General features: G+C 41.4%; 1 protein-coding gene across 1 annotated transcript in view; it reads right to left on the bottom strand.

The window, feature by feature from the left end:
• Nucleotides 1–370: 370 nt before the first annotated feature.
• Nucleotides 371–25,131, bottom strand: part of Map3k21 (mitogen-activated protein kinase kinase kinase 21) — a 50,960-nt gene continuing 26,199 nt past the window's right edge. Inside the window, exons 5-10 of the mRNA XM_004854637.4 lie at nucleotides 24,866–25,106; nucleotides 14,222–14,344; nucleotides 9,313–9,463; nucleotides 6,950–7,047; nucleotides 5,309–6,019; nucleotides 371–3,241 (exon numbers count right to left, since the gene is read on the bottom strand). Of these exons, the coding sequence (XP_004854694.1) occupies nucleotides 2,871–3,241; nucleotides 5,309–6,019; nucleotides 6,950–7,047; nucleotides 9,313–9,463; nucleotides 14,222–14,344; nucleotides 24,866–25,106 (1,695 nt within the window). The 3' untranslated portion in view covers nucleotides 371–2,870. The remainder of the gene's footprint in view (nucleotides 3,242–5,308; nucleotides 6,020–6,949; nucleotides 7,048–9,312; nucleotides 9,464–14,221; nucleotides 14,345–24,865; nucleotides 25,107–25,131) is intronic.

Below are 25,131 nucleotides of genomic sequence, written 5' to 3'. Positions count from 1 at the left end.
CTCACCTTCCTATAGCATCAGTGATTTAGTTCTTACAATTATTCTACTCTACAGAGGTATGTCTTCCAAAAAACCCAGTAGCCAAATTCTTACCGTAGAACACAACTTTTTAGTGCTCATGTAAACCAAACAACATTTTAAATAAAATGTTTCCTTATAATTTTTATTGCAGTATTCAATCCTGTGACTCAGTGTCCTTCAATTTAATGAATTTAGCAGGGTAATTACCTGGCATATTAAGTAGTAATCATCTTTGTTAACACGCATTTCCTTATGGAATATAAAATAACCATTACAGATCAGTGTCACAATCAAGAGTAGATCAAAGCCATGGAGCAAACAGACCAGCTATAAAAATGTTTATTAAAAAAATAGACAATGTATGTAAACATCGTTCACACAGACTTCACGACATAGTATATCAGGCCCATGCCTCGAGTTTCTGCAGGGAAGAACCTTAATTGTTCAGGAAGAGCAATTGGCTTCATTGATCTTTCGGTGAGCTATTAAGTCTATATGAAAATAAATTATCAGATTCTGCTAAGTGGACTAACACAGAAAAAAATTACAAGTGTCGAAGTATCACAGCAATGACTCTCTGCAGTACCATGTGAGAATGAATCTCCATATTGCAATTATCTAAGTAACAAAGCTTCATTTCTAACCTCATCATAATGTAACAGCTGATCTGGAGCTGGGACAGAGCCAAGAGGGACAGGATAGATGGACACCTTGTCCACTCACACTCAAGTGTCTCCTACATCCAAACTTCACATGCACACCACACACCCACTCCCATCACACACACAACCCAACATTAACCCACACCCACCATACACACACACACACACACACACACACACACACACGGGAGATCCTGGCAGGAGCAGAACTGAGAACAGACTTCATACCTTTTTCTCTTATGCACAATTATTGGGGGCATGAATCGACTATTTTTAGCTGGAAGCTACACCCTCCAAATGATTTTGTATAAAGTAGCCAATCAGATGTCAAATATGAAATTTTGAGAAAACTAAATCATTATTATATAATTTAATAACAACTCACAAAGTGAAGCCAAATTATAGAACAGACAATAACACCACAAAATGTGATAAGTCCTCAAGACTTTGCTTCAAGAATCTAAAATGCAGGGTTGTTTCCTTATGGCCACTGTGCTGGGAGTGCCATGCTTCCAGGCCCAGGGACACTTCTGTGCAGGGACTAAAATATCATCACATTTGATTTACTTTAAGTTTCTGCAGTTGTAATTGAGCAAACTTTAACTAAGTTACAATTTTAAATGAAATGGCAAGAATGTTTGTGATTTAGCTTTTCATTGCATGGAAAATTTTAAGTATTTATTGTCTGCATTTGGAATAACCATAACCTAGTGACAGAAGGGAAACACAGCAAAGAAACCCAGGCAAAATTCCCAAGCTCTTGTAGAACATTTCCCATCCCAGTAATCCAGCAGTCTATTTGTATGATTATAAAAGTGACCCACAAATACCTTTAACTCATTTAAAATCCTGATCTGATATTCCAAGACACATTTTACAAAGTCAATTCTGGAAATAATCTATAATATATATTGTTAATTCCACCATAACTGTGTATTGAAATAGATGTGTAACATCCCCAATTAAATGAAATATAAAATAATAACAAAAAGAATTTAAATTCTAACAACTGTAATCCCTTGAGTTGGCAGTATTTGTCTTTGGATTAGAATGACTGTGTATGCAAATAGAGAAAAGTAAAATGACATGACATGAATGTTTATAATACAAGATATCTGTGAACATGAGCATGAGTAACTGAATCATACATAAGATTCCAGTAGACTAAAAAAATCTACCAGAGAATGAAGAAGTTTTGGTATTGACACCAAGTCAACAGAGGCTTTTCTGCAGGACCGCTGCATCCCTAGGCTCACATCTGGGGGTGGGGGGGCTGCTGCAGTCTTGGCCATCACCAATTGCTGATCTCTAGCCCCTCTTTTATTTTTGGTACTGGGGATCGAACTCAGGTCCTTCCGCTTGCACAGCAGGCGGCAAAACCACTGAGCTAAATCCCCAGCCCCTCTAGCCCCTCTTTTAGAGTTCTAACAGATGTAGCAGTCAGCAAAACTTTCCTAAGTTACATTCAGTAAAATTTCTCGAGAAATATTGTTGTATAATTGAGGGGAGAAATGGACATATTTATGCATCAAAAGTCTACAGTAGAATTTTAGTTTAAACAGGACCCTGCATCTGTTCTAATCAGATTTTTTTTTATAAATAGGTATGTTTTCTTATATCACATTATCATTACCAAGAAATACCAATAGCTATTTCTTGGCTTTCTGTTGTACAAATTAAAAACAAGAAGAGACAAGTTGAAGGAAAGAAAAAGAGAAGGAAGGAAGCAAGCAAGCAAGCAAAGGCAAGTGTCATCAGAATCCCACTGTGTGCTCATGGGGGCATGTGGAAACTAACAAGGTCTTAAGATATTGCTTAAAAGAAGGGAACTGAAATGTGTTGTGTACATGTACTGATTCCCTACAGTGAATGTAATCATTATGTACTGCAAACATGTACTAATAAAAGCAAAAAGACGATGCTTAAGGTGATTTCACCCAGCACAGTTTTACCTGTGGCACATGTTTTGGTTTAAACTTCTTTGTATTTCAAATTACTAGGTAGGATCCAGAAGACATGATATAGAAGCTGGACAGCAGTTATGTGCCTCTTTGGAGTTAGTGTCTATTACTAATGGAGTCACTGGGCGACATCTTTTCAACATACAAGAAGAATACACACCTCAAAGGCACAAACAGTGTCTGCATTTGTTCACCTAAAACAGACATGCTTCAACAGCAAAGGGACTTAGGTCAGAAACTCTTTCTCCAGGGCACAGATGAACGGCTGCTGAGCTGGACTCTTCATCCTGCACAGAGGCCCAGTGCAGTCCTTGCTTTGCCCGTCCACATCAGCATCCAGTGAGGAAGGCGCCTGGGTACCCAGGACACAGGCAGGGCCCAAACCTGTGTGGCCACCGCCACAGGCCGCCCGGGCAGGCTGGGACTGTGCCCTGCGTGGCACAGCCCTTGGCACATCTGACGGACTTCTCAGGGAAACAGTGCCAGGCTGCAGCAGGACTGTGACAGCCCCATGCAGGTCAGGAGAGACCTGGCTTGGCAGGTCACCATGAGAGCCAGGTGAGGTGGGGGATGGCAGTGCAGAGGCTCCAGGGGCACCTGCAAGGAGAGAGTCACAAGACAATGCACAATCAGAAGGACAATGACTTCTCAAACTATGAACCTCAGGAATAACAAGTATGATGGCACCTCAAGTGCCACTTTAATAGTGGGCCTCAAAGTGGTCAGGTTTTTACATGCCACCTCTTCTCTAGTTTTTACAGAAGAGTTGACTTACCACACTTTAGCAAGTAATTACCTAGTATGACAAAAAGAACTCTGTATGGTATTATTGTGCTATAGGATTTCTCCTTGTGCAATTACAAATGACCAATACTCTATTGACTGACAAAGGGGTAACAATGTATCTAAATATGATGAGTAATAATCTAGTATTTAGAGATGAAGTAGAATAAATTAAAAGAAATTTCAGTTTTAATAAAGCTTTATAACCAACCTTATCATAGCATTTTCAATTTATGTGTAAAAGGCATTTTTCATATATATTACCTCATTTAACGCTCATGAAAAGCATATGAGGTTATTGTAATAATCTTCATATATAAAAGAAATGTTAACCTTTATTCAGCAGAGTGCCACTTGACTTTTGTCACAATTCTACACATAGCAGAGATTAGCTAAGCATATTATTAGATACGTATTTTAATATGATCATCTTCCCAGTTTTACAGAGTACACTGAGACAGAATTGTAAGTGATCTGCCCAACGTCACAGAGCAAACCTGAGGCCAGACAGCTTCCCTGCTATTAACTGTGACCTTCTGATGACCTGAAAAGCATTCAAATGAGGAAGCAGGTTACATAATTCCACAGGATTACCTGTTCACCAGATGTACAACTGAAACTTGAACCTTAGTCCTGTCACTCCAAATCAACTGTTCCTCCTAGGCAGCCACAGCATCTCTTCAAAGGTCAGATTAAAGAGCCACATAAAGTTCAGAAATGTCATGGTGACTACCACCTTGCACATAACAGCATGATCCAATCACATCAATACTCACTGAATTTTAGAAATGGAAAGAAGACAGCTCCCCATAATGAAGAGGGAGATCTCAGGTACAAATCCTGACACCACTGTTGCTAACTGTGAGATCCTGGATAAATTGCTAATTTTTCTTGAGTTCTAATCATGCTTCCGCATGTAGGTATATATAGTGTATGTATAATGGGGGTCTCGGTTAAGATAAAGAGAGACCATTTACATGAGAGTCCTTACCATCTACAAAATGCTACCAGCAAGCTGATACGGCCTTCAAGCCTTATTCAATGAACTAGAAAAACCTATTGGAAAATCTGACCTGTTTTTCTTTCAGAGCTTCCACACCTGTGCACAAACCTCACTGGACTGTACAGTGTGCTATGCATAGGAGGGCGATTCCTGCTGTCTCGGGCTGAACTGTGCCCCCACACACTGGATCCCTGACCTCTGGCACCTCAAAATGTGACTATCAGAAAGTGTGGGTCTTGACAGATGTGATTAAAGTAAGAGTCATTGGATGGCCCTAATCCAGTGGGGCTGGAGTCCTTATGAGAAGAGGGGACCAGGACAGACACACGGAGAGGGATGACCACATGAAGACACAGGGAGAGAGGCCTCACAGGAAATCAGCCCTGCCTACAACTTGGCCTTGCACTTCCAGCCTCTAGGACTGTGAGAAAATAAAGTTCTATTGCTCAAACCACTTTGTTCTGTAGCCCCAGCATGCAAAGATGTTTGCTGACCTCTGTCTAGGCATCAGGAGACAGGGTGTTGAGAGGGAGGATACGTCTGCTTGCGGCCCAACTCTCCCACTATTAGTCTGAATTTGGACATGTGACTTGGGTCCTCTGTGACCAAGGGTGGGGGCCAGTTATTCTCCACATGCCCTTTTTCCCCACTGTGCTATTATGCACAAAGTTACTGACATTTAATGACACTTTTTCCACAATCTGAGTTACAATTAATTTAAAATCAAAGAAAAGAGAAATATAAAACTCAAAGGTCCATGTGAACAGCAGTAAGTTATTAAATATAATTACTAGGGAAAGAAGACCTACAGCCTGGATCTGCAGTGGTGGTTTTACCCCACCCCCAACACACACACACTAACTACTAATGTAACCTACATGGAGTCAGAAAAGAATTTCCGTCTGACAAGGTCTGTCTGTGATGTGAGGCTCTGTCTTTTGGGGGAGCATAATAAGGCACATTCCCATCATGTGTCTGTCCCAGGTAGGAGGGAGACAGGCTTTCCAACATCCTGGGATCAGTCTTAAGTCTTGGCCCCAGGGCCAGCTCCTGGGTGCTTTCTGGACAAGCCGGACAGAAATCAGGGTCATGAGGAATCTGGCTGCTGCCTAGCGGTGGCTTGTCCCCATTTGTTTGTGGCAAGCACCTCGTGGAGAGAAGGCTTGTGGTGCTGCTGGGGTCCCTGCCTGCAGAGAGTGGCACAGGGGACGGCCTGGAGGCCCGCTGGAGGACTTCCTCTTGAATCTTCATGTCCACCTTAGGTGGCAGCTCTTCTGCAGCCTCTGCTTTGCCAAGCCCCCTGACATCCAGTCCCAATGCCACTGACGCCAGCAGCACTGCACACCTATACAGAGCTGACTCCGTTTTCTTCCTGTGGGGTCTACTGGGGCTGGTCACAGGCACCCCCCGAAGGGGGCCCATAGCAGAGCTCATTGTGGGTCCCTCTGCCCAGCCCTCAGCCTCCTCCAGGTTCTGTCTCTGATCATCTTTGCAGAGAGGTAGATCAGTGCAGGCCTGACCAGGCAACTTCATTTGCTTTGGTTTTCTGTGTTCTCCATTGGCAGGGTGTTTTGGCTCTTCACTAGATCCTAAAGGAAGGTATAAATACAAACACTGTGGTCTCATTTTATGGTGAAAAATCACAAGTTATACTGTAAAAGCTAGAGTCTCATGAATATTCTAAATCAAAGCACATGGAGTCCTTCCAGCTTGGCAAATGACTCATCCAGAAGACTCCAAGGGACAAGTCTGCAGGACCCTGCAACTCAGTTCCCCACAGACAAAGCTGCAAGGAAATCAGATGTTTCCTATCCTTCAAAAAACTGCTCCTCACCAGCATCAGTAACAGAAACAATTGTGGGAACAAAGTCATAAATGTACAAAAATGCACACACACACACAAGCACTAAATATGTCACTCAGAAGAAATCCAAGAAACATCATGTTTTGCTAAAACATTTTGAACTTATGTTATCACAGCATCAATGACCATCTTAAACTGTCCAGTATGAATTCCAATTGTTTTTCTTTGTTAATAACCATCTCTTTAAGCTCAGGCCACCAGGGCTGAGGATTTAGCTCAGTGGTACCTAAGTGCAAGGTCCTGAGTTCAATCCCCGGTACAAAACAAAACAAAAAAACCCTTAGGCCACCAAATAACAATATTACAAGAGCCCCACCTCATCTCAACAGAATGCTCAGGTAGAGTCTTCTCATGTTTGCTGTCTTGTGCACTAAATAAACTAAATAAATAACTAAATAATTTAATATGACACTATCTTTGGTCAAAAATCAGAAATTACAAATTTCCAAAAGACCACATGGAGCCTAGGCACTTTTTGCTACTAAAGCCTGAATGGGAAACAATTTTGGGGCATATGTAGACCTACTGGAGCCCTCTAACTAGCTGCCATTCTTTCTGCTTCTTTCAGGAACTACCTGAGACCATAATCAGAGTGCCGGAGCACGCAGATGCAAAGACTAACACCAGCACATTCTGCATCCCAATGCACATTTACCTGGCTGGTCCACAAAGAGTGAAGCCAAGGATGTGGTCTTCTGGCTTTTTATTAGGACAGATGACCAAGGACTGTTGCCATCAGAGAGAGGCCTCACCCTACAAGAGAAAGATGTTCGTTTTTATAAAATAGACATACAAATTGGGTTTTGGGGGACACAAGTCAACAATATTTTTTTTTCCATTTAGTTTATTGGTCCATTTTAGGTATACAGTACAGTTACATTCATCATTGGGATCTTGTACCTGTACATGATGTATCTTGGTTCTTATTTTTTCCCCATTCTCCTGCCCTCCCTTCACCCCCTCCACCCTTCCCTACTTACAAAGACTTTGTTTCCATGTTTTTCCTTTTATCATATTTTTTCTTTTTCCTTCCCCTCCCACTTCCCCTATTCCTTTAGACACTTTCTGCCTATTTCACAATACCAATTATACATTTTGATTCTTATTTACACTTTTTGTTTTTCACGCCAGAGAAACTATTCGGTATTTACACATGTGTGTCCTATCTATTTCACTTAAGAGTATTGCCTCAATGTGCACCCATTTAACTATAAATGTCTCTAGTTTCTCATTCTTTATGGCTTAGTACTTCATTTTATTAAAAAAAACCCACATCTTCTTTATCCAGTTTCCAGTTGATGGGCAATTGGCCTATTTCCAAGCTTTACCTATTACAAACTGTGCCGCTATGAACATGGGTAAGCATATATCACTGTGGTATGATTCTTTTAGTTCTTTTGGGAAGATAACCAGCAGGGGAATAGCTGGGTCAAATGGGACCTCTAGTCCTAGTTCTCTGAGGTATCTCCATATTGATTTCCACAGTGGTTGCACCAGTCTGCACTCCCACCAGCAATGGAGAAGGGTTCCTTTCTCCCCACAACCCCGCCAGCATTTGTTATTGGCTGATTTCTTGATAGCAGCCATTCTTTCTGGGGTGAGGTGGAATCTCAGTGTTGTTTTCATCTGCATCTCTCAAACATTTTGTCATAATTGCTGCTTTTACTTCTTTGTCTGAGAAATGTCTGTTCACTTCAGATGCCCAGTTTTGAATTGGGTCTTTCTATTTAGGGGGGTCTAATTTTTTTGAGTTCTTTATATATGCTAGATAGTAGACTTTTGTCTGAGAAACAGCTGGTAAAATTTTTTTCCCACATTGTAGGCTGCCTCTTGGCTCTGTTGGTGGTTTCTCTTGCAGTGCAGAAGCTTTTTAACAAAATGAGATCCCAGTTGTTGATTCTTTGTGCTAGTTCCTATGCTACTGAGGATTAGTTCATAAAGTCCTTTCCTATACCAATGTCTTCAAGAGTTCTACCTAACTTGTCTTCCAGCAAGTTTATAGTGTTTGTTTTAATATTTAGATCTTTAATCCACTTCAATTTTAGTTTAGTGCATGGTGACAGATAGGGGTCTAGTTTTAATCTTTGGCAAGTTGAAATCCAGTTTTTTCAACACCATTTATTAAAGAGGCTATCTTTCATCCAGTGAGGATGGTTGGCTCCTTTGTCAAAGATCAGGGAGCTGAGTGTGTCTGGAGTTGTTTCTGCATCTTCTAATCTATTCCACTGATCCTCGGGTCTGTTTCTTTGCCAGTACCATGCTGTTTTTATCACAGTGGCTTTGTAGTGTAGTTTCAATTTGGGAATTGTGACACCCCCTGCCATGACTCTGTTGCCTAGAATTGCTTTTGTTATTCTAGGTCTCTTCTGGTTCCAGATGAACTTTTGGATTCACTAGTTCTGTGAAATATGCTTTTGGGATTTCAATCAGGATTGCATTGCAACTGTATAGCAGTTTTGGAAGTATGGTCATTTTCACTATATTGGTTCTTCCTATCCAGGAATAGGGGATGTCTTTCCATTTTCTTATATCCTCTTCGATCTCTTTTTTCAGAGTATTGTAGTTCTCAGTGTAGAGGTCTTTTGCTTCCTTCGTTGGACTGATTCCTAAATATTTCATTTTTTGGATGCTATTGTGAAAGAAATTGTTTCCCTAATTTCTCTTTCAGTGAGTCTGTTATTTGTGTATGAGAAGCCTATTGATTTTTGAGTGTGGTCAACAATATTTTTAAGGGTGCAAGAAGATGATGTTTGTACTTTTGGGTTTGCAAGAGCTAATTAAGTACAAATAAAACCTTAAGACAAGGCAACAAAGTATCAGAGAAACTATTTACTTAACTAAATAATCATTTAATACAGTTAGTATGATAAACATTCTAGCAAACTAAAGTGACATTCAGGTGTCACTGTACGAATAGATACTAGTTACTTTCTGAAAGTTAAGTCTGGCCAACATGACAGGAGCTCAGGTACCACGTGGTCACAGTGGACACCAGGCACCTCTGGCCCTCACACGTACCTCTCTCTGCCATCTGTTCTTTCTTTCATTTGAATTGAGCTTGGTCCCCAAGTACAGCCTTTTTTCTTGAAATTCCTTTTTACATCTTCAAAATCCTCTTGCCGAAAGACCATGTTCCTTCCCCAGGTTTTATTGTTTTCATCAGATGTCACTAGACAAAGAACACCATTGTCAGCCAACATCAGCACCATTAAAAAGGTGACATGAGAGGGGGTGGTTGAATACACCTGTAATCCCAGCACAGTACTCCAGGAGGCTGAGGCAGGAGGACTTTTAAGTTCAGGCCCAGCTTGGGCAACTTAGTGATTTAGCAAGAGCTTGTCTCAATTTAAAAAAAAAAAGAAAAGAAAAGAAAAAAGAAAAAAGGGGAGGGGACTGATACGTAGTCACTGCAATCCCCAGTACCGCAAAAAAGACAAAAAGCAAAGTGACATCAATGGAGTTGGCACAAGGCCACTTGTCTGGAAATGTGAAAACAGTGAAGAATTGATTCATTTCCTTTATTCTTGGAAAATTCCTTTTTCTAATGATTAAAAACATGAAGAGTAGAAGGAATTAAAAGAAAAACTATAAATTTAAGGAAAATTAGCAGCAAAGAATTGATTACTTAACTATTTACCAGTCTTTAACAGAAAAATATTTTCATGATAATTGGGAAAAAATGGAGCCAAACTGAATAATTCACTTAATACTCTAACTGTTTAGCCAAACCAGTTAAAGTTTGGGACTTTAAGGCACAACTTTGAGACTGTCACATAAGCTAACTTTTCACTGGTTGCCTTGTCATCACACAGTTTAGCTACTATCATTGCCCTTTTAAGATGTGAAAATATCTAAGGTTCCTGTGTCCTGTCTTTCGTCCCCACCTCATGAGTTATTCACACGTCTGGTGTCCATACTTTGGGAACACACACACACACAGTCCCTCCAGCCTCTTGGTCCCTTTACAGCTGCTTTGGGAATCACTGGGGAAAAAGATTATTACATTAGGGCAAAAACAACCCTGAATCACATCAGATGTTTTAAAAACAGCTTGAAACATGATAATATACTTACACGGTAATACTGTGACCATAAAAAAAATGAAGGACAGATAAAGATGAAGCAAAATGTTTGTCTATAACATTACCTGCCACACACATGGCTAATACCGTAATTACATGTGTGTGCACACATGCACACATGGAGGGGATGTGGATAAACACAGAGGTCAACCTTTTCATTAAGATGCTTGGCTTTTAGAGAGAGGGTTCTTGGGCCAGGTATTTAGCTCAGTGGTTCCACCACCTGCCTCCCAAGTGCAAGGTCCCGAGTTTGATCTCCGGTACCAAAAAAAACAAAAGAAAAAAAGAAAGAGGATTGTTTATGTAAAGGGGAAAAGTTAACTTCTTTATTTTTTTAAATGGTGGTATTCTGGGTAATGTTTAATTTCTTCTATGTGTTCCAGTATTTTCCATATTTTATGACGTGTGTGTGTGCACACGTTTGCCCATACATACAGACAAATGCACACCTGTGCCTCTGTGCCTGAATAGCTGAGCCCTCCTTTCATGAGCAGAGTGCTCAGCAGCACTTGGGGATGGCCGAGCAGTTTCTTCTAAGTGACAGCGGCGCAGCAGAAGGCTGCCTGCCCTTAGAGGGCAGCTGGCTCTGCGTTTATCTCAAGGACACACTGCAGAGGTCAGGCAGTGGCTTGGCTTTAGCTTCTTCCTCTTCCTCCCCGCTTTCCACTTTTCTTCCTCTTAATTTTCTGTTCTGTCATTTCTTTTCTACTGTCCCAAGTGGCTGGAGAGGGCTTAGTGAGGAGCTCATTCTCAGAGACTGACTGTGCCCAACTGGAGCTTCACCTAGTCATTGCCACCAACTTGCTTCAGGTTTTATCACCACTCTGTCCTCACTGGGGATCACAGTGGTACCCACCTGTTGAGGTCGTTTTGGAGACTTAAATGGAACCAGGTGTGGAGAACATCAGGTCGGTGCCTACAAGGTGATGGTCACTGCCCAGGGGCTGCTGGCTGCTGTTACAACAGCACAGGTGCTGGGTCACAAGCCTCTGCTTTCAAAGTGCTGCTGGTCTAATATTTCTGCAGACTTGCCATGGCTGCAGTCAGCTGGCGAGCTTAGTGTTTTTTTGTGATGCAGGCTGAAAAGCGGGGAAGTGGAGGGGGAGGCAAGGGTTCCTGGTATTATCACTTGTATCATCTCTTTGGGAAAGCAAGTGCTCGAACTGTGCAGTCCATTAAAGATGCTGTGCTACTGAAAGGCCAGCCAGGAACACCTAGGGCAGCAGACTCCCGGGCCAGCAGGAGCTGTGGGACAGGCTCTTCCACCATCTGATTCTATCCAACCATAGGGGTGGGTGTGCTGCCCATGCTCTGAGTCCTCAGCCTCAAGTCTATGCCCTGAAATTTGAAAAGTCCAGAACATGAATGAATTCTATCATTTCTTATTCTCAGAGGGAAGAGTGCCCTACATAAGGTCTCATATAACTATGCCAGTCAGGTGAGGCAGAGGGAGTGTCAGTCAAAAACAAGTATTCTGTGCAAATTCTTTTCAGCAGAGCATGATTCTCTACATCACAGCCTTTTACCCAGTCATGCTTCTTATACTGTAAGACCCTGTCCTTTGGTATTCTTTAAGGACTTTTTGGGATAATCTCTTTTTTGTTCCATTTTGCTGAAACGACTCCCACTTCCCTCAGTAACTAAATACCACCCTTTCCTTCAATTTCAGAGTTTTTCTGCCTTCTTCTGACACTTTCATAATCAAGTTTTCACTGAAGTTTCCCCATATTTCCCCATCTTTGTGTCCAGAGGAAACAAGGCCAGGGACAGCTACAAAGGAAGTGGCCCATCCCGAGTCACATGTGTCTACAGGGCACCCAGAGGCCAAATCCTCACAGTGAATCCCTGCTGTCACCAAGAAAGACAAACCCACTGTGGGAGATCCAGAGCCAGGAGCGGTCACAAGACACAAGCAACAGGACAAACAACAGTGATCTTAACCATCCACGTACTCAGAGCACCTTCTGCATGCCAAGCAACATTCTGAATGCTCTAGAACATTCCATGTAATTCTGAGCCATCTCACTCTCAATTCACAGAAATGGAGTCAGAGGTGTGACAAGGTTAAGGACTTGTGCCAAGTCATAGGGGCAGCAACAGTAGATTCAATCTGTGACAGCATGTTCCAGAGTCCATGCCTACCTGCCCTCTATCCTGACCACCATGACAGCAACAGGATCCCTGTGAAGCCACGGCTGGGGGACACCGAGTCCAAACCACAAGCAGCTTTGGAACACTCAGGGCAGGATGAAGGTGCCCAGGATTAGGTGAGAAGACTTCAGCCCATAGCCTCCCATGCAGTGCCAGTCCTTCTAGGAACTCTGGGAGAACGTGTTTGCTGTTACTCTGGAAACCAATATGAGCTTCAGGATGGGAAGTACTTTATTTGAAATCCTCAAAGTATGTTTTCAGCCTGTGCAAATCTTGGGATGTGTCAGGCATGCCCAGCACTACACTTGCCCACTTCCATGGGGTGGTCTTCCCTGAGGACAGACCTTGAGGACAGAGAAGAGGGAGAGAAATCCCAGGCCAAGGATGAGGAGGATGGTTCGCTGTCTGCTCCTCCCCAGACCAGAGGCCCCAATGCCTTCCCCTTCCTTCAGTTAGGCCCTCACTCTGCTGAGGCAAAGGCAAGGTATAGACAACTTTATGCAAAGTGACAAATGAATTGCGGGGAGACAGTGTCTGGGAGCTTGAAAAAGATAAGTCTCTGCTAGTACCAAGCTTTTCATTACCAGAAAAACCAAATACCAAACCAAAAAAGAAGAAAACAACAAAGGAAAAGAGAGAAAGAAGAAAATCCATGTGTGGTGGTGCACACCCATAATTCCAGCACTCTGGGTGTCTGAGGCAGGAGGACTGCCAAATTTGAGCCCAGCCTGGGCAACTTAGTAGCTTAGTGAGACCCTGTCAACAAAAAGGGGGGCCAGGGACTAGGGATATAGTTTAGTACAAAGGCCTTGAGCTCAATCCTCAGCACCTCCCCCGCTCAAATCAGTGGATAAAAATTTTTATTCGCCAGATGAGGATGATAAACAGTTTGGTCGAGAAAGGAGAGGACTTGAATGGCTTAATACGGTAACTTACATGTATCAATCATATTCTTTTCTTGCTTAGGCTTCTTTATGGCTTTATGTAGACTTACCTCTGAAAAGATCAGCAGTTTTATTTCATCCTACTACAGTCTGATTTGGGATCTAACTAAACTTTAACCATGCAAAGTTGCCTATACAGGAGCTGTGTAGCCTGTCTCATCCTGGCAAATGCTCTAAAACCGAAATACTGTGTAGTGTTTTGAAGCATTAGTTTGGTCACACCCAAAGCAGATTACAGTTTAATCTCAACAAATAAAATAATTTTTTCCTCACAAAATAAGGCAGCCAAATGGAAATAATCCTGAATTTCTCATTTAACTTTTCAAAATATCCATACGAAAAGGACTCATGGGGTAATCCACTTAGGTTAATTTTCACACAAAGCAGTTAAGACAACATCTCAGGAAACCATCCTTCACCTTTCCGATCCAGGAGTCTGCTCAGACACCAACTGCACAGAATCTGAGGATCATGTGTGGCTGTGAACATAAGGAAACTGGCCTAAAGAACCTAAATTTTCTCTTCCAAACAGTTGAGGCATCTGTTAAATGTCGCCTATACATGTAAAATTTGCTATAAAAACATGTCTCTTAGTTTGAATCCAAGGCAAGAAAATGAGGGAAGTCAAGAGGGATACTTGGGCCGGGGACTTAGCTCAGTGGTTCCGACGCCTGCCTCCCAAACGCAAGGAGCCAAGTTTGATCCCTGGTTCCAAAAAAAAAAAAAAGAAAAAAAAGAGAGGACACTCACACTGAATGGCCCGGAGGCGAGGAAGCATGGTGGGGCTGCTGGGCGGGCTGGAGCTCCTGCTATCCCAACTCCTGCGCCTGTCCAAGCTGGGAGAGGCTTGCACGGTGATCTTGTGCTGAAAGTCTGTTGGATACAGCAAAAGGGAGGATAGGTAGGACATGACTTCATGTCATTCCAACCCCATGTGCCAGGCACAGAGCAATAAAAGCAAATACTGCCAAAAGTAACAAGGAAATATATTTCAGAATCAGTTTCGGACTTTGGTTTCTTCTTTACCTTCAATTCAGGATTCAAGCCAAGAGTAATTCAGAGGTTATTATTATGTACAATGAGACACACATATGCAGAAATATGAAATCTTCCCAATTTCATGGAGAATCCACAGTCTTCTGGGATCAGTTACCTGTATTCAGTCAGAGGCACTTAAACACAACATTAAAATAGGCGGCCCTGGATTTAAAGGAGTCTTGAGTCCATCAATAAAGAATGATGGCTCACAAGCTAGTAAGGAAGTGTTCTGAGCCTGTCACTCTCCTATTACGTGGAGCAAAAATAGTTCACGGGTCTATGATAATAAGACAGAAAATGAAGGTTCAAGGTATTTTGTGACAAATGAACTCGATAAATAAGAGCTATGAAGTGTGATCAAACAATATGGTGAATGTTTAAATGAAAAAAATATTATAGTACAAGACACAATGCCACAGATCCCCTCAAAATACTCCCCCTCCCAGTACCAAAAAAAAAATATTCCCCCTCACTTTGAACACTTATCCCATCATTCTTGGCACTTACTGAAGCAGTTCTGGAAGTCTTCTTTGAGAATCTTTCCCAGGTGTTATAAAAATAAATACAGTGAATGCCGCTGCTGAGTGCCATCCAACAGAAAGGCAAGCTTATAAAAATATCACGGTATGTCCTCATCCACCTTATTCTTGGGATCTGGCACTGGTGATTCTAGCTCTTCCCCAAAGTCAAAATGATCATGCAACATAAATGTTTTGAGTTGATTCAGAATATCAAGGCATCATAACGATGCAACTAAAAACACCCATGAAAGAAGACTTCTAGAACTGCTTCAGAAAGTGGCAAGCAAGATGGGAGAAGTGTGTTTGAAAAGAAGGGGAGAATTCTGAGGGGGATTAATGGGAGAAGTGTGTTTGAAAAGAAGGGGAGAATTCTGAGGGGGATTAATGGAAATGTGTTTTACTGTAATAAATTTTTAATTCAAATATTTACTGTATTGTTTAATCACATCTCGTATATTGTGACCTAACTGGAACATGGCAGAGATAAGCCATGATCATGAGAACATATGGAAGAGAGGGGAACACTGCCAGAGGGGACGAGGGTGTCTTTAAGTGGTCAGAAAAATTAATGGAAATTTGGACATGGGTAAAAGAAATCACCAGGTTTCCTTCAGTTCAGTGCTGGGCTTTAAATGACTGATTTCCTATTAACTAGGAGGCTATGTTTACAACTCAGTAGGGGCAGAGGTTAATTTGATGATTTTTGTCTGGTAATGTAAATTATTTCTGTCTGGTGAAGAACGACAATCCCATAATGTATGATTTACTGCTATACTGGGCATTAATTGGATTTGTTTTTAACCTTGTAATCTAATCCTGACATTCCTTTATTAAATTGCCCATAAAGACCTAACTTATTAAATTCTCATTTGAACCAGTTTTATCTGGTTATCTATCACTAGTTAATGAGTTGAGTAAAATCTTTGACACATGTTTACTTCTTGTTTCCAAAAGAGTTATAATTTACCTTTTTGGAAATTATAAAGACCTTTATTGAACCACCTAGTATTTAAGATAAAGAAGAGACAATTTGGTAGACAAGACATCTAGGCAATTCATGCTAGAAATTTGAAAACTTCTTTGATAATATCTTCTTCCTAGCCTTACATATCCATTAAACAAAATATCTTACAAATTCTGTGTTATACTTTCTTCTAGACACGGATAAAGTGTTGTTGGCACGGGGCTTAGGATATAATGAATAATCATAAATGCTAGTATTGTTTACATTCTCCTCATCCTCTCAGCCTTGGGTACCACAATGCCCTGCAGCCCTTCCCACATTCCCACAATGCCCTACAGACCTTCCCACATTCACCTTCAGCCCTCAAGTCCACTTACAGTTGTCAGATGTACTTTCTAAAATGCAAGGCAGCATGGCAGTCACCTACCTAAAACCTTTCAAAAGCATCTTATGACACCTGTAATCCTAGCAGTCTGGGAGGCTGAGGCAGGAGGAACACCAAGTTTGAGCCCAACTGGGCAATGTAACAATTTAGAGATGCTATCCTAAAATAAAAAATATAAGTGGCTAGCTCAGTACAGTGGCCCAGGGTTCAATGTCAGTACTGGAAAAAAAAAAAAAAAAGCAAAGCGGCTCTCATGATTCCTAAGCTAACATATTAAAATGGGAAGAAACCCTGAGACCCCTGCAGGTTTTTGAGTCTGGGTTCTTGCTGCTCTGGCCTTATCTCACCATATTTTCCCCTCTCACACCATGCTGTACCAGGGGTCAGCAAGCTTCTGAACTAAGGATGGAACCCAGGTCCCTACGTGTGCTGGGAAAGCCCTCTCTTACCCGATTCCCTAGCCCGACCACTACATTTTAGGCTTTGTCACTAAGCTCCTGCTGAAACTACCCAGCCCCATGAAGCAGCAAGAAAGCAGCCCAGATACACCAATGACAGCATTCCAGTAAAGCTTTATGGATACTGAAACTTCAAGTTCATTTACTATCAGGTACCACAAGATGTATTGCTTGTTATTTTTTTGAGCCTTCAAAGATATGTAGTCTGTGCTGAGCTCTGGGGCTGTGAAAAGCAGGCATGGCCTGGGTTTGACCTGTGGGATGCACTCTTAAGACTCTGGTCGAGCCACACTGGTTTCTTTCAATTCATTTTTTTTTTCCCTTCCCTTCACCCCTCCAGCCTTCCCTATTTGCAAAGACCTTGTTTCCATTCTTCTCTTCTCGTATTTTTTCCTTTCCCTTTTTTCCCTTCCCCTGCCCCTCCCAATTCTCCTGCTCCTTTAGACCTTTTCTTCCTGTTACACAATATCAGTTATACATTTTTTAAATTACAATATTAAGGTCTAGGAGACATTACCACAGATTTTACAGAATTTAAAAGGATATAGAAAGCATATTACAAAAATTTTTTTGAAATAAATTTGACAACTTCTAAGAAGTAACTTGGAAGACAAATTAATGAAACTAACTCTGGAGGAAATATAAAATTTGAATAGCACCTATTAAAGAAAGTATATTCCTAGCTTGAAAACCTATCTATATGACAACAGCAGGCTCATAAACATTTTCACTGATAAATTATAACAAACAATTAAAGCAGAAAAATGAAGGAACACTTCTCCCCTCATTTTAGGAACTCAACATTGTGCTAATCCTATAACTTGATAAAGATAATGGAAGAAAAAAGTATGAACCTAGATAGAAATTTGTTTAACAAAACAAACTATTAGAAGTCAGATCTGGCAGGATGTAGAAAGTGGTTTTGTTACAGGGATGGCAGTGTTGGTTCAGCATTGGAAGACCCACTCCCATAAGTAATCATTTTAACAGAGGAAAGGAGAAAGCCATATGATCCTGTCACTAGTTGGAGAAAAAGTATTGGACTAAATTCTACAGATGTTCATGGTACAAGCTATCAGGAGACTGGAAGTAGAACAGAAACTTCTCAACAGATTAAAGACATATACTTCATACATTCAGCGAGAACACCTTATATGAATGGAGAAGATACAATGCTTTCTCCTTAAGGTGGGGAACAAGGGCAGATATGCTTACTCTTTGTCTGTCCATTAAACTTTGAAACCTAGTCCCCACCAAAATAGTCTGGCAATAAAATGACACAACTAGGATAGGACTGGCCAGGCAGAAGCAAAATCTTTATATGTACATGAAATGATCATCTACAGAGAAAATACTAAGAAATCTCTAGGAGCCCCTAGAACTTGTACTTGAATTTAGTAGGATTAGAAAACACAAGGTATATATAAAAATTCAGGTCTGTGTATACTTGCTATAAATGAAGAACTGGATATTGAAATTTAAAAGTTATGTAGGAGTACAAAGGACCTAGAAAAGTAAAAAAGAAAAAAAAAGTGTTGGAAGACGTTTAGTACCTAATTTTAAGACTTCCTCTAAAGCTACAGTAATCAAGGCAGTGTTGGTGTAAGGAAAGACATATAGATCATTGGAATAAAACAGAGAATCTAGAAATAGAACCACACATGTATGGTCCACTGAGTTTTGAAAGATTATTTAACATTAGCATTTTATAGAATATAAACTCAATTCAAGACATGAGGAAGAGATAGTGTTTTCAGCAAATGGCACTAGAACACCTGGTATCCATATATAAAAAATTAACCTCAACCCTTTTTTTCCATACATGAAAATAACTTGAAGGAATCTATGAACCTAAATATGAAAGCCTAAAAGTATAAAACTTTAAGAAGAAATTATAAGGGAAAATGTTTATGAATTCAGGGTAGGCGAGAACTACCTAGGATACAAAAGACATGATGTATAAAAGAAAAAAACTGATATATGAGATTCCATCAAAATTTAGAACTTTAAATGACATCATTAAAATGAAAAGTAGTCCTTAAACAGACATATTTACAATGCATATAACCTATGACCAGAATATATAAAGAATTCTTAGAGCTCATTAATAGACAACCCAATTAAAATGTAGACATAAGAAGATGATAAATAGCCAGTATAGCACAAGGAATGGTGTGCAACTCTAGAATCAGAAAAATACTAATCAGTACAATAATAAGATTGAATTATACACTCATTAGGGAGATGAAGTTAAAAGTTTTAAAAGCCTTGTCATGACTTTTTTCTTTTTGTTGGATTCTCCCCCTTTGCGTTTAATTTGTCATGCCCAATGGATTCATTCTGCTGGGTTTCCTGGGGTTGTGATCCTCATTGTCTTTTCCTAGGGCATTGTCTAAAAGTTTTTGGAATGCCAGTTTGGTATTCATGAAGTTCCTGAGGTGTTCTTTATCATGAAAGTATCTTATTTCTCCATCAATTTTGATAGTTTTGCAGGGTACATCAATCTGGGTTGGAGGCTGTTTTCCTTTAGGGCTTGAAATACATCACTCCAAGCTCTTCTTGCCTTGAGGGTTTGCATTGAGAAGTCTGCTGTGATTCTGATGGGCTTTCCTTTGTATGTGATTTGTTTCTTTTCTCTCACTGCTTGTAGAATTTTGTTCTTCTGTTGGATTTCTGGAATCCTAACTATTATATGCCTATGTGTAGATTTTTTTTTGATCAAGGCTAGCTGGAGTCCTATATGCCTCACTTATCTGTATGTCAAGTTCTTTTCCCCTCCTTGGGAAGTTTTCTGCCATCACTTCTGTGAACAGTTTTTTTATGTCATCTGCACACTCTCCTCTTTCTTCATTGACTCCAATCAGTCTTATGTTATTCATCTTTGCATCGTCTAGCAGCTGCTGGATTGATTTCTCGTGTTCCCTTACAATTTTAAAGCAATTTTTCTTTTCCTCCTCACTAATTGCAATCTTATCTTCTATATGTGAAATTCTATCCTCACGTGGGTTCATTCTGCTGTGCAGACTTTCGATGGAGTTTTTAATCTCTTGGAAATCTGTTTGTATCTGTTTTATGGATTCCATTTATTTCCTATGTTGGGATTCCATCATGTTCCTCAGATGCTCTATTTTTTTATGTGTCCTCTCTAGATTTATTAATCATGTCTTGCACCATGAGCAAAATCTTTGCTGTTATCTGAGTAATTATTTCTGATTTCATTTTTCCCAGATCCTCTTTTGTTTCCAGTTCAGAGAGTCCAGGTGGTTGAGTGTCAGATTGTTCCATCTGGTTTCCCTTTGGGGTTGCTGTAGGTGATCTGGAAGTCTGTTTTTGAGGCTTGTTTATGTGTCTTCTCATTTCCACTTGCGCGGGGGGGCGGGGGTGTGCTTCTGGCACCCACGTGGCTCACATTCTCTGCCCTAGGAGCTTGGGATGGCAGCAGGGGAGCTTCCTTCCGGGTTCTGGGACCGGCTCAGCTTCTCTGCCCTAGGAGCTTGGGATGACGGCAGGGGAGCTTCCTTCTGGGTGCTGGGACCAGCTGAGCTTCTCTGCCCTAGGAGCCTTCTCTGCCCTAGGAGCCTGGGATGGAGGCAGGGAGCTTCCTTCCAGGTTCTGGGACCGGCTGAGCTTCTCTGCCCTCAGAGCCTGGGATGGAGGCAGGGAGCTTCCTTCCAGGTGCTGGGATGGGCTCACCTTCTCTGCCCTAGGAGCCTGGGATGGAGGTGGGAAGCTTCCTTCAGGGTGCTGGGACCAGCTCACATTCTCTGCCCTAGGAGCCCCAAGGAAACCATGTGATGTGACGGTGAAGTGACCTCCCACAGGATCCCTTTTGTTGCCATGTTGTCACACACACCTCTGCAGTGAACATGCTGGCTCAAGGCTCTGTTTCCCGGGCTGATTAAAGCTCTATCAACATCTGAGTTACCTCTCAAAGCAGACCACTCTTTCAATTCTTGCAAGAGACCGAGCTTCCTTTTCCTGTTTTCTTCCTTCCCTTTGTGTTTGGCAAATTCTTACATTGTCATAATTTAAATGTTACTTCTTTAAAAACCTACTGTCACTAATCAGTGTCTTATGACTTGTCCTACACAGTAGTTAATAATCACAGCAAGTAAGCATCTGTTTAATTATTAGCAGAGGCCTGCTGCTCCCCCGACACTGCAAAAGCTCTGTGGTGGAGATCCCCTGTGTCTGACCCAGCTATGTTGCCCTCCGGATGGGAATGGGGCCTTGCACATAATAGGTGATCCGAAAACTCTGGTCCTTGAATATTTTCTGCTATAACAGTAAATAAGGCTATTGTGATCCCCATTATTTGGGACAGGGCAGATCCTCAAGTCTTCCTTGAGTGAAAAAGTTAGGTAAAGTTTATCAACAAGACCAAACTGGTACTTAAAGTTAACTGTATGACATACATAGTAGGCTGGAGGAGGTCTGGAAGACAAAGTAGATGGAAACAAAGGACCAGATAGGAGCCTGCCTCCCTCTATGTATGGAGTTAGAAATTAGGAAAGACTTGAGCAGGGCAGAGCCGTCTAAGTGAAGGAAAGAACAGATACAGGAAAACAGTTCAGGAGGATGAGTGACTGGATTTGGGGAACGGTGGTAAAAGGGAAAAACAGTCAGACACAGGGAGGAAACTATTTTGCATTGAAGGGATTTACAGAGAGGTTCAGGTGGCCCTTGAACTGTCACCCACTAAGGAGCCAATTCTCCGTGAACTCAGAGGGGGTCCTGGAGACATAGTGTTTAAGGACACATTACAGGGGACATATGGTGGGACAAGAGACTACAGTAGGTAGGGACAAGACTAGAGGTACCAACACCGCAGACTCAGAGAGTGTCTGGAAACATCTGATATGAGTGCTTACAATACAAGTGTTCTTTATGGTTTCAAACATAATAGACTTTATTGTAAACATCCTTGTCCTTGGAGCAGGGTGAAGCAGTCTGGTCCAGTTATATATTTGGGGAAATTAACACTGAACTGTTCAGTGCCTGTGGCAGCTGCTCAGTTCCCTTTGGACTCTCTAAGACTGGCTCTCAGGGTTATCTGCTCATGGCCATTGCCATGTGGCAAGGTCTGGGGAAGCACCGTGTGTTTTGATTGATTACACTGACATCTCATTCATGCAGCTCCTGTGGCCTCCATGGGAACAATCACTTCTCCATAAAAGCAACACTGTCCTCTAGAGAATGCTCATGAGGTATCTGTTCTCTCTCCCTGCACATGTGTCTAGTCACTCATACATGCCACATGGGGCAACACCCAAGGGCAGCCATCTCTGTGGGCTTTGGTGCCTTCTGAACGAGCTGAAATCAGAATGCACCACTAGCTCCCACAGGGTCCAAAATATCTGTGCATTGCTTTTACATGTCCTAAAAATATAACTTTGAAATAAACACAGTACTGAGGGAGTGATCTAAGAGGTCAGAGCATCCAAATCTGTCACCATACTTTTTTCTTCTACAAATTCTAAGAAAAATATTATGAATATTCACAAAGTCTAAGTTTAAGCTTTTAGTCCTAGATTGTGCTGTGTCACTTTTAAAGTGTTAATAGCCAGGCACCAAGGGACTCTTAGTAGGAATAAAACAAATTTGTGTTTTCTAGCAATAAGTTGTTATAGCCACATTCTGCAGTAAGATTAAAAATCATCAGTGACTGTCAGAGACAAAATTACAAGTGAACCAAATTAGTCACATCAAATAAATAGTGTGTAAAATAACAAGGACAAACATTAAGGGTTAGTTTGTAGGGGCTTCTGAGAAGAACTTTAAGCTAGTTCCACACAGGGGTGCACCCTATAGGAATCCCTGGATGGAAAGCCAGCCTCTGCAATGTATCTTCTGGGATAATGTGCCATTAAACAGACTAGAATTTGATGACATAAGGAATCTTCTACCACTAACTCCCATGAATAAAAGGTACACAAAAAATCATTTTTTCTGCTATACTATACTTAGTCCTATTCTGGGTGCTATACAAGTAAGAATATGTAAGTATGAGTGTATGTGTGCATGCATGTGCATGTATGAGTCATGTGCCTGCCTGTGCATTGAGCTGGAGTATTCCAAGGTGAAAAGGTTGCCAAGTTGGTCCTAGGATTATAGCGATGCAGCACCATCTTGTGGGATGGAGTGGCAACTGCCTTGTTAAATTCCAGAAGGCGACTTCATTCCTTCATGATGGACAGTATTAACACCAATAAATTTTTGGTCATGTTTTAATTGAAATATTTTATTAAGTGCCTCAAAGTTAATAAATATGTAACTAAAATATCACCTTTCTCTTCAGGAAAAGAAACGTCAAGTAGTACAACCAAGGAATAAAAGAAATCTGGCAAAAACAGTCAAATATATTCAGCCATCTTCGAATAAATTGAAGGTATCAGTTATGGAACATTTGAGAAGAAAAGCCAGAGTGAAAGTAGGACTCAGGAGCCCTAAGAAATTGTATTCAGCCAGGTGTGGTGGTGCTCACCTGTAACCCAGCACTCTAGGAGACCGAGGCAGGAGAAGCTCAAGTTCAAACCCAGCCTGAGCAATTTAGCAAGACCTTAACTAAAAAAAAACAAAAAAAATTAAAGGGCTCGGAATATAATGCAGAGGCATTGGTTCAATTCCTAGTATTGAAAAAAAATTTTATTTAACATTCCTATCATTGACGAGTAAAGGACCACCGGGATGATTTAATTCTTTCTTCCAAATTTTATTTCCTTTCCCATCAGATGCTTATCACTCACTCCCCAGAGCTTCCTGAGGGAAGCCATGAATATTAATTAGGATAACATAGTCATAACACAGAGAGAAGAAAGTTGAAAGGGATGGGACTGGAGAAGGAAACCATATCTAAGCCTCCCGAAATTTTTCCATCACCTGTGCTTGAGAGTAGAAGCTCATCTCACTGAAAATAAAATAATCTAGAGGTAGAAGGTAAGATGTACCCCCAACCTATTCTCACTTTATCAAATCAAATAACAGTATGCTGGATATACCTATCACAACCACATATCAGCAACTTCTGATCAACTGAGAACATGCAATCACCTAAAAAGTGACAGGGTGCTGCGAGCCCTCCAGGGTTTCTATCTGGTAGTTTATACATAGTCACAGTTTATACATACGTAAAATACAATGGTCATTGCTGTTACATAAATCAAGTGTCCACACTGTTAACAATCATTTTAGGAAAACACCAGAATGAGTAAAGAGTGCTCTTACAGGTAGACATATACATATATATATATATATACACACACACATATGATACATGTAGAATGAATAGAGATAGGTGCCGGTATTTAGCACACATTCTATATTGTCACCATCCTTCCCTGGCATTACAAAAAAATCACAAAATATAGCGAGGGCATTTAGCTTTCCCTGAAATCAAGTATAATGCATAATATTAAAGAGCTCTTTTAGTGGATTAATTTTTGCTATATTCTACTCCATTTGGCTTCTCCTAATGTATTACTAAAGCGATTTAATGTGTAAACTAAAGAGATTTAGTAATCCCTTTATGTTACTGTCACAATTTTTAAAAGCACTTGCAAAAGTTTCACTAGGTTTCCTGGCTCACTGGCAGGAATATAACTGCAGTACTTGACACACGGTGTTGAAGGTGCTGTCCCAAACAAACTCAGAGACCACAAGATAACTACCACCGATTCTTGTGAAAGCAGTAACTGTAATGATGACGCACAATGCCACATATCATTGGCTCTGCGCACCTGGCTAAAAAGTTCCGCTTCAAGCTCAGAAGGAAGGGGATATCTCAATGAACATAGCTGGCGAGAGCCAGTGCGGAGCACGGAGCCCCGCCTGCATAAGCCCTGCTTATGCCACAGCACACAGGGAAACTCCTTAGGCTGTTCCAGGACCAGACTAAGCCAGCCACTGGACACATGTACCATTCACTCTTTCAAAATCTTACTGCCCCAACTTTCCCCCGATTCCGCTGAAACAAACCTTAATAAAAGGGTGTCATGCAAAATCTTTACAAGACGTGAAAACAGCTCATACCTGAAGGCAAGCTGATACGATGTCCGTCTTTGAGCTTCAGCCGGCTCCTCCTGAACTTGCCCTTCCTCTTCCTCACATGCGGCCCCTCCTGGTTGAGCTGGAAGATGAGGATGTTGAGCTCGCGCTCCAGCACGTCGATCTCGCGCTCGGCCAGCTGCTGCTCCCTGCGGCGGAGCAGCTCCTCCTGAGACTTCTGCTGCAGGGCAGCGCGGCTCAGCTCCTCTTCCCGGGACCGCAGCTCCTGCCACACAATCGCATCAAGTTGT

This window comes from Heterocephalus glaber, unplaced genomic scaffold, assembly GCF_053883595.1.
Source record: "Heterocephalus glaber isolate CG9 unplaced genomic scaffold, H.glaber_assembly_v1.0 deba00001472, whole genome shotgun sequence".
Classification (NCBI taxonomy): Eukaryota; Metazoa; Chordata; class Mammalia; order Rodentia; family Bathyergidae; genus Heterocephalus; species Heterocephalus glaber.
Note: the sequence above shows the minus strand (reverse complement) of the source record. Positions and strands in the feature narration are given on the sequence as shown.